Source organism: Merops nubicus, unplaced genomic scaffold (assembly GCF_000691845.1).
Source record: "Merops nubicus isolate BGI_N331 unplaced genomic scaffold, ASM69184v1 scaffold18699, whole genome shotgun sequence".
Classification (NCBI taxonomy): domain Eukaryota; kingdom Metazoa; phylum Chordata; class Aves; order Coraciiformes; family Meropidae; genus Merops; species Merops nubicus.
In genome coordinates this window covers 24,299-38,353 of record NW_008629168.1, presented here as the reverse complement: position 1 = coordinate 38,353, position 14,055 = coordinate 24,299, and the positions used below count along the sequence as shown (strand labels likewise).

At 42.6% G+C, this 14,055-nt stretch overlaps 1 protein-coding gene across 1 annotated transcript in view; it reads left to right on the top strand.

Moving 5' to 3' along the window:
- PDE8B (phosphodiesterase 8B) overlaps positions 1 to 12,651 on the top strand; it is a gene marked incomplete at its 5' end in the record, with an annotated part of 25,031 nt that extends 12,380 nt beyond the window's left edge. Inside the window, 11 exons of the mRNA XM_008946912.1 lie at positions 452 to 529; positions 1,441 to 1,517; positions 2,626 to 2,790; positions 3,595 to 3,640; positions 4,072 to 4,207; positions 5,736 to 5,934; positions 6,895 to 7,112; positions 7,942 to 8,077; positions 10,556 to 10,723; positions 11,886 to 12,015; positions 12,530 to 12,651. Coding sequence (XP_008945160.1) covers positions 452 to 529; positions 1,441 to 1,517; positions 2,626 to 2,790; positions 3,595 to 3,640; positions 4,072 to 4,207; positions 5,736 to 5,934; positions 6,895 to 7,112; positions 7,942 to 8,077; positions 10,556 to 10,723; positions 11,886 to 12,015; positions 12,530 to 12,651 — 1,475 coding nt within the window. The remainder of the gene's footprint in view (positions 1 to 451; positions 530 to 1,440; positions 1,518 to 2,625; positions 2,791 to 3,594; positions 3,641 to 4,071; positions 4,208 to 5,735; positions 5,935 to 6,894; positions 7,113 to 7,941; positions 8,078 to 10,555; positions 10,724 to 11,885; positions 12,016 to 12,529) is intronic.
- Between the last annotated feature and the right edge of the window lie 1,404 nt (positions 12,652 to 14,055).

The window sequence follows — 14,055 nt, the reverse complement described above, 5'->3', positions numbered from 1 at the left end:
AGCGTAAACTGAACCAATATTTTCTCACTTGCCTAAATTTCCAGGCAATTAAACTCAGGGTTGTTCAGCGGTCAGTGGAGAGCAAAAGGAACTTGGAACCAAGCAAAAGAAACCAAGCTGCCTGAGACATATCCCTCATAAAGCAGGATCTTTGACAACTTCCTTAGACAACTGAAAATTTGCTGCTTTTAAGCAGCCAAAGTTCAGTGAAGCAACTCCCCTGTTCCATAAGGCATCTTGACTTCTTTGTGAAACAGCTTTTCAGGTGACTTCAGACAAGTTGTTGCCCAGTGGATAGACACTTTTTCTGATGTGCAGAGATTACAATATTTTCCTCACTTTACGTGGTATCATTAAGATTGTTCAATTAAATGTTCAGAATTTTAGATGGAGGAGCCTCTGTATGGGTCTTACCTGATGTATTTTTAAAATTTTTGGTTTGTATTCACAGACTCTCACTCCTTCAAATGCAAGAACAGAAGGAAAGACTCAACTGATGTTAAGTCAGTAACATCTCAAAGTAGTGACGGTAAGAAAGTACACTGTCAAGAATTATGGTTATAAATAAAGAACAGACTTGTTCTAGGCAATAAAAATGCAGAACAAAAGAGAAACCAGGAAGATTCACACTGATTAAACAGAAGTCACTCTGGTTTTTCTAACTGCTGTAAAATGTCTTTATTCTTATTTGCAAAACAGTGCCCCAGCACGAGTAGCAGCATCACAATGCGATGCACTGCAGCATGAAGTGCCTTCACAGAGTGGAGAAGTGGCTGTGCCTGGGGGCAGCCTGCTAAGAGTGCCTGGTGAAGTGTTAGTTCCACCTCCTAGGAACCTGCAGATGTTGCTCCTGAACCAGTATTTTGGTTTCATTAGTGTGGGACACAAAAGGATCTACTGCTCCTGGTTACCTGGGAGCAGTACTGCTCCTGATCCCATTTGTGACTGCTTTCCAGAGCTGGGAAGGTGGTGGGAGAGATTTCTTTCTGCCTCAGCATGTGGTGAGAAAAGCACAGCTTACAGGGAGCAGGAACAGGTTTCATTAGAGCAGCTGTATCACTGAGATGAAGGACATACGCACACACATTCTCACAGGAGGAGCCGTGTCTGACAGAGGTCCCTTGCAAACAACAGGAGAGTGGCAGGTACTGGGCATGAAGTGTAATGCAGTTTAAGTATAGCTTCATTTCAGCATAGGCAAAGTGACAAACGGACAGAAAGACTGACAGTAGAAGTGAGGGGTGGCTGCAAAAGGGGTAGACAACAGTGCAAGAAATTAAACAGTAAATGAAGAACTGGCCAGAGGGGACCTACAGGAGAAATGGGAGATGAGGCTGGATTCTGCCATGCTGTTCCCCAGTGACAGCCTTCTGCACTCTTTAAATGCTGTTGTCTGATTTACACTCTGTGGCACATAAACAATGCTCTCTCTCATGGCAGCTCCAAGTTTACAGACCCGACGGTACTCTTCTGTGGCACGGATCCACTCCATGACCATAGAAGCTCCTATCACAAAGGTGAGTCCTGAGCACTGCCTTTCCCACAACCTCAGTTTGGAGTGGCACTCACAGGGAAGTATGTAGTTTATGACAGGGCAGCCAGTGGTTTCCTGCACCTTGTGTTTAACAGAATAATTTAAATAAATCAATTTTTTCTCACCACTTTCTGCATCTTATCATCATATTCCATATCCTAGTCATAAGGTATAATATTAAGAAGGGGACAGATGAGGGAGTACCTGCACCATATTCTCTCACTCACTTTCCTGTAGGCTTTTCTTCACTGTTTGTGTTACACAAACTCTGCTGTTGTGAACGAGCTGTACAATCAGTTGTCCTGCGAAACAGGGTGCCTGCCATCTCCCACCCTCAAGCTATTTTTTCCTCTCTCCACGTCTTCTTTTCCTAACTTCAAACCCTCTACTTTCCAGCACCACTGTGCCCGTTAGAGCAGCTAACTCCTTTCATTCTCCTTCTACCCAAGCACACCCACAGGGTGGCCTGTAGTGCCCTCACAGCAGCTTCTGGTTGCTGGAGAGGACAGCAGTGGGGCTTTCTCCCTCTCAGTCCTGGCAGTGCCAGGAGCAGTCCTTGGTGCTGTTATGTCATTGCTGCATCCCCAAATTGCAGCTGAGACAAAAGGTGGGAGGTGAAGAAATGACATCCTCTTTTACCTCAGCCACAGCCCAGCTGCTTTTGCTTTCTGCCCTTTTTTCTTTTTCCACATGGAGAAAATGAAGGCTTTACATCAAGTATCAGGATATCTGAGTCACATCCGGGAGTTCACTTGTTTGTATTTTTCCTCTTGGGACTGACTGATTACTTCTGATGTGCCCTGGCTCTGCTGAAGGACTGGGACATGACTAGTTTTTGGTCTACCCACCGGCAACTATTGCAGATATTTCACACTGTTCTGCTTTCAATTCCCATGATTTGGGCATCCAATAGCAGATGGATACCAGAGAATCTGAGCACAAATTTACATTTTCGGAGGGTTGGGGGGGAATTACACAGCATTTGCTAAAATGGCAAGTAGCATAATCAAGCCAAGAATAAAGATTTTGTAATAAGAAAAGGCAGAAGTGCCATTCATGCTTCCTTGCCTGCATCCTTAATCTGCTTTCAGGTTATTAACATAATAAATGCTGCTCAGGAAAACAGTCCCATCACAGTAGCAGAGGCCTTGGACAGAGTTCTGGAGATCCTGCGGACAACAGAACTTTACTCCCCTCAGCTAGGTACCAAAGATGAAGATCCTCACACAAGTGATCTTGTTGGAGGTCTGATGACTGTGAGTAAAACTAGTAAATACGAAATTACTGCTACCAGTGGCCTACATCACAGTTCAGTGCTCTACTGTGCTAAAATTTCACAAGCAATTGGAAGGTGACTCCTAATTCACCACTTCTTCACTTAAGTATTTTGGTCTCTCTGCCAACAGTAGGCACCAAGATGTAGTAAGATAGGTCCACCTTTTAGTCAATTTGGTGCATTCATCATCATATATAAGTGAACACAGTTGCCACTAGAAACTGTATCATCCAATCTGATTTGTCTCAAGGAGATATTTTTTGAGACTGTAGAAGCTTAGATGGGATTAGAGGGATTGCTCTATAGCTGGGCCAGTGTAAGAGTGAGGTTACTTTAATCAGGTTCTGATTTTGGTCCTGTAGCAGCAGGAACACTGTCTGCCAGAGACAGAACATCTAGATTTCTACATGGATTCTCTCATTTTTTTAACATACATGGAGCTAATCCTTGTCAAAATAATATAAAGAAAATGAAAAAAAAAAAAATAAATTTAGTGGTTAATTTGAATGATGCAATCCTGCAGGTGCCAAGGGAAGGGTCATAGAGGGCAATATACAGGATAGTTAGTAATATCTCTTCTAGAGATCTCATACCAGTGTTCCTTGGATCCTTTCATGTCTGTTTTGAAAGACCTTAAAACAAGCATGGTGCTCATAGTGCTACAATAGAAGCAGTGCTTTTAGTACCCAGGAGTGGTACCTAAAGAGAAAGTGCATGTAGTGCTCTTGCAGTTAATGATGCATGTTTTCTCTGCCTAAAACTCTCAATAAACTCAATTTTTCAGGATGGCTTGAGGAGACTGTCAGGAAACGAGTATGTGTTTTCAAAGAGTAAGCCACAATTTTAAACTTCCCTTCTTCACATGTGTGACTACCTTTGCAGATGCTAGTAACACAGAGCTCCAAGGGAGCTGATTTGCAGGGGGATGTACGTCTTTGGGAATGGCTGTTGAACAAGTGCTAGACTTCCTCCATTTTGGATGTGAAGGAGGTTCAAATAATAAATGCATTTCAAAATGTAGGAAATCAGACAAGGAGAAAAATGGATTGTCACTCAAAGAAATGTTCAGTGGTCTTTTTGGTATATGTCCACATCCTCTGTAATAATATAAACTGTACGTATTATGGGCTTTTAGAGAGTTTTTCATGTAAGGAATTGAGAAGTTTTTAGTGAAAAAGAATTGTGTTCTAAATAGAATTCTGCATGTAAGGGCAGAAAAAAAGAATCCGGAAATGTTAATTCCCATATTCGATTTCAACAGATATGAACCTGAACCATAGTCACCTCTCAGTGCCAAACACCATCAGTGATGTTCCGCCCTGTATTGCACAGCTCCTGGATAATGAGGAAAGCTGGGACTTCAATGTATTTGAGTTGGAGGCTGTTACAAATAAAAGGTACTGGACCCCCTTCCCTGGGTGCCTGCACAAAGGCTGTTGAGGAGCTGCAGACCTCTGGGTGTGACTCCTACCCACGCTGTCCAGGTGACACCGTTTGGCACAGTCTGATGTGGTTACATGACAGATGTCCCACAGATGCCCCTTTTTCCTGCTGGTGTGCAAACGGTCATGCTGGAAAAGCAAGCCTCTCCCCGCCCTCACCTAAACCACCCTATAATTTGGGAACCTCTGAGGCAGCTGTAGCTTTTGATTGTAGGGATAAAAAGCTGGGATGGAGGATAAACCAGTGATAGGATCAAAAGCCTGAGATTTTAAAGCTTGTAATGAAAGAAGATGCCAGCAATTTTCAGGTCAGGCAGACCACAAAAATAAACATCTACAGAGAAAAGTGATTTTCATTCCAAGATGCAAAGAATTGGAGAGACTACCAGATCTCTTGAAGCCTCTTTGAAGAAAATGGCCATTTTCAGAATTTGCATATGCCTGGTTTTCATTTGCAGGTGTTGGCTGTTGGTTATGCCTTTCTCAGCTCTGGAGTCCTGTAGATGATCTTGCAGGAATGAAAAATGTGACTGAGAGATAGGACTCTGTCACAGGCATCATAGAGTAAATGACAACACAGAGTGGATTTGGATTTAGGAACCAACAAGATTAGAGATTTTACCCTGTTTACTGTTTCATAAAAAGGCTCATCGCTCTCGTCCCCAGTATTGCATTCACCATTCCCTCTCCAGCTGGGAGATCATCGCTGGTAGAATTCAGGGCTTGCCACTTCAGTTTCATCTGGCCCATATCACTTGAAACAAGAAAGTAGCAGGCTTCTGCTTGAGTTCAGAAGTTCAGTTTTAGACATGAACCACCTTCACATACCCACTCCCCCCATCCCCCCACCCCCCGTTATCTGCTGCCTCAAGGGCAGAGGGAAGAGTGCTGACAGCAGACTCCTGCCTCAGCTTCAGTCCTCCTAAAGCTGTAAGAGTTCACATGAATAACCTGATGGTAAGAGCTGTTCTGAGAAGGAGCAGTATACTTTGCATATTGCCAGCTTCAGGTAATCAGGAAGTAGAAATATGGACACCTTGAAGTCACAGGATTATTTGAAACACTAAACATTCACCTTTTTTTGTCTTAGGGCTCTTCAGCCTTTAGGAAGTGCCCATGTTCAAAATCTGCTTTTTATTCTCAGGGGGGAAAAAAATATTTTTTCATGGACAGATTTTGATTGACAGATGCTAAAACCACAAAAGACCAAAGCTTTTAAGAATTTTCTTGGAACTGCAAGAATTAGTGAAACTAGTGGAATTACCCCATTTCTACAAAATATATTAAAATAATGTCTGAAAGGATGATTTGTAACCTTGGGCAGGCTCTTGAGACGCTTCAGATGTGCAATTTTAAAATTTTAACATCTCTCCCCCACCTTTTATTTTTAAGCTCTTGTTGGTTTCTTTGCCAAAACTATTGCTCTTAAGAATGCCTGAAGTTCTCATTTACAGCAGCACTTCTTTCTTCTGTTGTTTCTCAGGCCATTAGTCTATTTGGGCTTAAAAGTTTTTGCCCGGTTTGGGGTCTCTGAGTTTTTAAACTGCTCGGAAACAACACTGCGAGCATGGCTGCAGGTGATTGAAGCCAACTACCACTCCTCCAACTCATACCACAACTCCACGCACGCGGCGGACGTCCTGCACGCTACCGCCTTCTTCCTTGGGAAGGAGAGAGTTAAGGTACAGTATAGCATCACCTGGGAGTCCTTTGGGCTAGGATGTCAGTGTGTTTGCCATTTTATGTGTGTCATTCAAAAGTCAGGTGTTTACTTCAGTAGCAGTCCTGGCTTCATAAAGTCTCTCTGCCTTTGAAGTCTTCCCGTGATGCCCGCAGGTCCACAGTTGCTCTGAAGTCTGTTTATATGAGTAAGGAATTTACAATTAGGTAGCAATAGTAAGGTGGAAAAATCTGGCGCTTTTCTGTTTTTTGATATCTGGCTGTTAGTGATGGCTCCTAATAAAGCTGTGCAGAAGCTGTGGAGAGGGAGGTGCTGATCTGTTCTCCCTGATACCCAGTGATAGGACACATGGGAATGGTTCAAAGCTGCACCAGAGGAAGTTCAGATTTTAGGAAGTGCTTCTTTACCGAAAGGGTGGTCAAACACTGGAACAGGCTTCCTAGAGAGGTGGTCGATGCCTCAAGCCTGTCAGTGTTTATGGGTCATTTGGACAATGCCCTCAACAGCATGTTTTAAGTTCCAGTCAGCCCTGAAGTGGTCAGGTAGTTGGACTAGATGATCATTGTAGGTCCCTTCCAGCCAAAATCTCCTGTCCTGTCATATATGAAAACACACAAGCTGTGTCAGAGCAAAGTCAGTACAGAGTCATTCAGGCAAGCACACAAAGTGGAGGGACACCACCACTAGAGGATCCATCCACCATTAAAGGATTTAATGCAAAGGTATTCATTACAAGACAGCATTGTAAAAAGCTTCATTAAAGAAAGAGGGTTTGGATAAGGATGGAAAGGGGGAGTTTTGGAGTAGATAACCTGAAGGCACAGTGAGTGGAAAATGAGTTCACAAAGGTAGGATCCCTGTGCCAAAGGTTACACTTCCATATTAGTGGGTAACTGGAAATGACCAGAAATTATTTAGTGTAATTTTTGTGCCACATTATAATTTTTCTCTTTTCCTGTAGGGAAGTCTTGACCATTTAGACAAGGTGGCTGCATTAATAGCTGCCACCATTCATGACGTAGACCACCCTGGACGGACCAACTCTTTCCTATGCAATGCAGGCAGTGAACTAGCTGTGCTTTACAATGATACGGCTGTATTAGAGAGTCATCACACAGCACTGGCTTTTCAGCTGACAAGTAAAGACAGCAAATGCAACATTTTCAAGAATATTGATAGGTGAGTCCGCTGGAGAAGGTAGTGTGCTTGCATGGATTGCTTGTTTGTCAATTTTAGTTTGGGGCAGACTGAAAACCCACCTAAACCAGAAAATGTAATTTAAAAAAAACACATTAATCCAGCATCCTATGTAGATATTATTTTTTAAAAGGCTTCTTTAAAAAAAAAAGGCCACCCACCTCAGTCCTCCAATTTGTATTTTGGAAGCTTATAGAGATACTGGATAATCTTTAATGGATTACATTGGCATGGTCTGGTTGTCAGCCTCAAGGCTGCATCTTGACCCATTGCCTTTTCATTGCAGGAGCCTGGAAACTACTTTTTTTTGGCCACGTATTTCTACCCAGATGCTGCATGCTCTGTCTGCATGTAGCCCCATGCTTGCTGGCACAGCTGCACTCACATGGCACAGGAATGGGTAGTGCTGGAGGGAGCTGAAGCTGGCAGAGCTGGAGGCACCTTGCCACTGGGCATGCATATAGCCTGGGAGTTCCCACTGCATCAGCCTAGCTTTTGCAGGGACAGGGCAGAGAAGGGCAAAGGGCCTGACCTCAAACAGGTAATGAAACTGCCTACTCCCTGTAACACTGCTGGTTTTTGAGAAACCTAAGATTTGCATTCCAAGCTAGCATGCAGTGAGATGGAAATGTGCTGGTGCCGCTCCTGAAGTCTTAGTACTACAGCATTATGATACTGAATTGCACATTTTTATTTACTTCATGTGCATGAGCCCTCGAGCAATGTTCTGCAGTGCTGTCTGGGAAGGGGCAAGGAAAGGCTGGAGCTCTGCCTGGCCGGCCTGTGAACAGGGACTATTCTTCTTCCCTAGAAATCACTACCGGACATTGCGCCAGGCCATTATTGATATGGTTTTGGCAACAGAGATGACAAAGCACTTTGAACATGTGAACAAATTTGTGAATAGCATCAACAAGCCAACGGCATCTGAGGAGACCAGCTCACATGTAAGTGTTGGCAGGACTTTACACCTTCAGGCATTTCAGTGAAGTTCTTCCAAGACAACTTTAAGTATCAAGTTCCTTCGCACTGTATTAATTTGCACTGTGGTAATGCCCTAAAGGCACAATTGGATTTGTGACCTTGTACCTTGAAGTGTGAAGAAATGCTATTATTTTCATGTTTTCTAAGTCTGGCTCTGCCCTCAGCTCATTTAAACACTTCATGTTACAAGCCTTGCCTTCAAAGCCATCTTGTGCTCAGAAAACACGCAGGTGAGTACTTTTATACGTGTAAAATTCTGTGCATGGAGCCAAGTCAGCAATTGTGCTTACAATCCTGCCTCCAAACAGTGGAATTTGCCTAAGCCTGGGGTTGTAACTGAGGAGCCTGACCTGACATTTTTGTGCCTGTGTAATCTGGAGCCTATCAGTTATACACACTAATACTCCATCACCAACCAGGTTGTATTTCTTAAGATGCCTCCACATTTCCCAGCCCAGGATCCTCCTTATCTTCTCTTGCCTCTCGAGGCTGAGCACTCAGTGCCTGACAGGGTTCTCTGGGACAGTGTTACCTAAGCAAAGACCATCTTTCCACAACTTAGTGAAAACTGATGGAGCCTCATATCACTGTTTCTGTACTGTGCTCTCAGCACATCACCTGGCACTGTTTCAGCACGGGCTAAGTCAGGACAGTGGGGATCCCACTCTAGATCCAAGCCCAGAGAAAAGGCTTCTCCACATCAGTGTGCAGGAAGGATTCATGTGCTCTTATGTTTCTCAGAACTTACACGTAGGTCAGAGAGCAGCATGCTCCACCAATTTCTAGGAAAGCCCTCTGAGGTGTCACTGGGAAATGTGGCTTCACACAATGCTTCATTTCTCTCTGACAGCTGAAGCACTTGTCTGAAACATTTCCTCCATCTCCATCCTTTAAAAAACTGTTTAGTTTTCTGGCATCCACACATTAGCCGGTAAGATTTAGATTCACAAGCCTCACTGAAACCACAATGTTTCCAGGCTCTGAGCACGTTTCTGGGAATCTCCCTTTTATCACATGAATGCATTTGTTTTCAGAACTTCCTAAAAAGCTTTTAAATACTCTCCATACATTCTATTGTAGTCAGCTTTTCTAGCCTATAGAAAACATTTTCTTTGACTCCCTCTGCTTTATCTTACTCGTTTATAGCAGAGGCTATTTTAAAATGTACAAGAATCAGAAAGCAATAGAAGGAAGTGGAGCACAGAGCCACTTGTATTACATACTTGGCTTTTTCCCCAGTATTAGGTTGTTCTGTTCCTTATTGTTAACAGTGGCTGCTCCTGTTTTTGATCCTGAACAGCAGTTAAGGAGCAGGGTTAATTTAACAGTTCTTCACTGGGCTACCCATGCCGAAAAACAATTAACTGCTAAACATAAAGTTAGAATATTAACGTCTGAATTGGCAAGAGTCACTGCAAAATATCTCCCCATAAACCACATAGACATTAATTAAGTCATGGTGGTAAAATGTATTTATGTTCAGTTTTTGACTTAGGAGTTGAATTTAGCAGTGAAGGGAGGCTATAATTACACAAATATATTGAGAGTAGTGTTAATACCATGGTGAGCTGAAGTAGAGGCTTATGACTCAATAAGGAACATAACGTACCTGTGCCCTTTCACACTGTTGAAGACCCAGAAGATGATGCCACAGCAGACTTGTAACAACTACTCTGTCCCCTCCGCCACTCTTCAGAGGAGTTAACAAGAAGTTTGGTATTCCACTGCCTGGCAAGCAGAGATTTCCTGCAGTCAGTCTGCCACTCCTGCATTTTTCTGCTGCTCATCTCATAAATTATCTGAGACTTTGTCCTAGCTGGTAACTACAACCAACAAGTATTCCAGGCTGCGGGTTCAAAATGTGGCACAAAGAAGGCAGTTCTGTTTGCAAACATACTGGAATGGAATGACATAGACCTGCTTTCTGGCTGTTATAGAAAGTCAGTTGTGCAAGTCAACTCAGCCACCCTGTGTCTGCCTCAGTTTTCTCATCTAGGAATAAAAAAACAGAACCTCCCCTAAATGAAGCTGCTCCCTACCATCAGCACACCTAAATTTAAACACTCAGCAGTGGTTTATCAGCTTGCAGCTGGTGGATGCATCCTGGATCCTCCTCCTGTTCGAAGAGGGCAAGGCAGGGACACAGGTAAGGGTAACTTACCCTACCTGACAAAGAGCCTGTGACTCCTTTATTTCACCAACTTTGCTATCAATTCTGAGAGTCTCCACAGCTGTCGTATGTAATGGGGCTATCATCAGTTACTTAGCAAGGCTGCAGTTCTCAGATACCACTTTCTCCTCCAAATTCCCAGTGCATTGGATGAAATTAAAAGGTGTGAGGCTGGGTGCTTGCATACTGCCTCAGCACAGCAGAGCTGATAGCTATGCCCCCTCTGCTGCTAGCTGGGATGCTGGCCCCTGTAACCAGCTCTCTTTTACAGAGCGAAGGGGGCGACTGTGAACGTACAGCCAACATCAAGAACTTTCCAGATAAGCAGACGCTGATCAGGCGCATGATGATGAAATGTGCAGATGTAGCAAACCCCTGCCGCCCCCTAGAGCTGTGCATCAAATGGGCAGGCAGGATTTCAGAGGAGTACTTCGCACAGGTACGTGCATTTTTATAACTTGACTACTGTTGTAGGTAAGGGAGTGCACATCAGGTAGTCTGCTATTCCACATGGGGTCTGCCTGGTGTCACTATGGAGTCCAGTCTTAATATACAGCTTTTCTGACACAAAAGCGCCAGCTTCCTGAAAGTGAAACACTCTTCAAGTTATTTATTTGAAAAACTGATCCATTCTTAGTTTTTATTTGCCACTATTGGTGTGGAAATCAGCAACTATTACTAGAGACAGAAAACCAGGCATGCCTCCTATGCAAATTCAGGTAATTTGTGTGATACTTATTGCTGAAAGAAAATTGTAGTTAGTGACTGGGACATGTCTGAATTTCACTTTAATCACACTGAATAAATTGGGTCACTTCCAAGGTAAGATCAAGGATCACTTAGGCTGGATCTCTCTCGCAGTCAAGTTACCATGAGCTAATTTTAAATTGCCAGCCTTAGGCATTAGCCTACTTGCAGCAAAGTGAGGTGCCAAGAACTGTTCTGCTCTTCATTCACCTCATCTGGTAACTCTGGGGATTGCTCTGCTGCCAATTCCAGCATTAGGTGCGGTCTATACTACTTAAAATGAGGGGGTTTGTAATTAAAATCTAAGGCTGTTGAGGTGGTTGTCCCCACCCCCATAATGGGTGCAACAAAACCAGGCCTCTTCCATTTGTGGACACAGAGTTAAAGGGCAAACCCTTACTTCTATTAATCTTACAACCTGATACAGCCAAAGAAAGGAGTGACAAGAACATCCTTCTTACTTAAAAGACAAATGGTTTGAAACAGCCACTAGAGACGTGGGGAAAAAGGAGAGAACAAACTTGTCGTCTGCTAAAGGACTCTGCAACCCCATTTTCCATTTTTAGCTGGTGTGCCCTAATCACCAGATTAGAGCGTTCTGTCTCACTGGAGCTAAGAGCAATCACAGCAATTCCCTTGTCAAGGGGAATAGATGTTGATTTCAGTCCCCGTGCCAGATGAAGTAAAGGCAGTTCACCTCAGGGGTTCTTAGTTTGTCTCAAATCTCCTACTGCAGTTCATAGAATCATAAAATGGTTTGGGTTGGAAGGGACCTTCGAATCCCCTGGCCTTTGGTATTGCAGGATCGAAGCCAGCAAAGCTCTAGGGGCTAAATGGAGTTTTTGTTTTCTTAGACTGATGAAGAGAAGAGACAGGGTCTGCCTGTTGTAATGCCAGTCTTTGACAGAAACACTTGCAGCATCCCCAAGTCTCAAATTTCCTTCATTGATTATTTTGTAACAGATATGTTCCACGCGTGGGACGGTAAGTACTTCTGCTTTTTTCCTCTTTACTCTGTGGCAGAGATTAGTTCTACAGAACTCAATTAAGAACCTCAAGTCTGTCTTGAGTCTTTTTTTTTCCAGGGGATATAAGCAGTACAGCATGGGATCTAAGCAATAATGCTGCTGAAGCCTGTTTCACTGCACACATCAGCTTTATGAAAGTTGAGCACTTCACAGAATCCATGTAAAAAAGGAAGGAGTAATGCCTTTAAAAAAACCTTTTTTTCGTCTAGGTCCTTTTTTCCTTTAGAAATGTACTTATTCTGAGCAGCAGAAACAGACCACAGTGGTTGCATGTTAGCATAATTTAATAAATTCACCATAAAGGAAGAAAGGAATTTGCTTGAAAGAGAAACAGACAGAAGAGAAATCTTTCCCCTTTTAGCATTAGTTAACAGCTGAAGGAACACAACAGAGTGGGAGAATGGCAACTGCAGATGAGGCTGGGCTGTTCTGTATCTATATAGTACAAGTGTTTCTCTGGTTCATTTCAGCATTTGCACATCTGCCTGTTTTGATGCAACACCTGGCTAATAACTACAAGCACTGGAAAACACTGGATGAGTTAAAGTGCAGGAGTCTCAGGCTCCCATCAGAAAACAACAACTGCTGCTAAGGCAAGAAAAACAGACCTGATCTACCAGTTTCACTGTGAATCACTTACTGACTTGGCTACAAAAAGGATGGTGTTTCCTTTCCAGCAAAATTAAGACTGTGTGGCAAGAAGGAAATACTCCAGTCATCACTTTTAAGCTTCTCTGAATCCTACAGAAAAATGCTTTAAAAAAGGATACATAGTCCACAGATGAATAAGGGCTCTTTAGAAATAACACTTTGTGGCTGAAAACGTACTTCTGAAACTAATTCCTAATACTGAATACGTATTTGTAAAGTCTTGTAATTGATAAAACTGCATTCACTAACACTTCACACAGCTGTTTCTTAGAGGAGTGATCTAGTCACCAGCAGAGTAAGAACAGGTTGACAAATTAACATAAAAACTTCCCATTTATCTAGCATAAATTTGCTCTGTGTTCTCGAAATCACAGTTCTAAAAAGAACATGCACAGTAGAACAAGCAACACTCGATAAACTGGATAGAGTAAAAACCAAACTGCACCATTTAATACAACCTTCTTACTACAGAAGCTCTCTCTCAGAGCACTACTTGTCCTCTCTTCTTTCTATTAAACAAAATCTTGGTAGGAGTCAAATTCCCTTCAATTGGTCATATAATGAAGAGAAATAAGCATGTTATTTATAACTGCTGCCATCCACGTTTCCCTGTCATCTTAGAGATGCTATCATGCAATGTTTCATCAAACTTTGCACAAAAACCATTGTGGCACTTGATCAACATCCTTTTTTATAGTGTTTGTCCACATGGTCAATTTTATTAAGCTGATCTAAATTTTATGATGTCTACATATTGTGCTACTTCTAGGATGAAGCTGTCACTTTTTAAAAAAGTTTCCAGGTTTTAATTTATAACAGCATTATGGTTTGTACTGCTTGTTCCCTCCTAATAAAATGTTTTGCAATGTAAAAAAGTATGTCAAAAGATGTCAATAAGTTAGAAATCAAACATAGTTTTTCATTAGTTTTAAGACAGAAGATTTATGCTAAAGCTTCCAAAGCACAAATGCATATTTTTGTACATCTCATTTTAATGACATGCAGAACATGGACATGAGCTCAAATTTTAGACCATTCAGTTAATAAATACTAGCAGAACTGCCAATTTTTAACACTGTGCACTTCAGGCTGCAGGCAAGAGTGTCAAAGCCATGGCTACATTTAAAGAAGCAGTCCATGCTTGCAAAAAGGAAAGGTCTTGAGACCTATTCTTTACCTCCCCTATGCTGTATCAAGAATGGAACCCAGTTAAGGGGGCGGGGGGGACAGACACACACCCCCCAAACCAACACCACACAAACCCCCAAATAGAGTTTAGACTGCTGTGGAAGAAAAGTCACAATGATTGTTGTTTACTGAAGGGAGCTTACATACTGTGCCAACC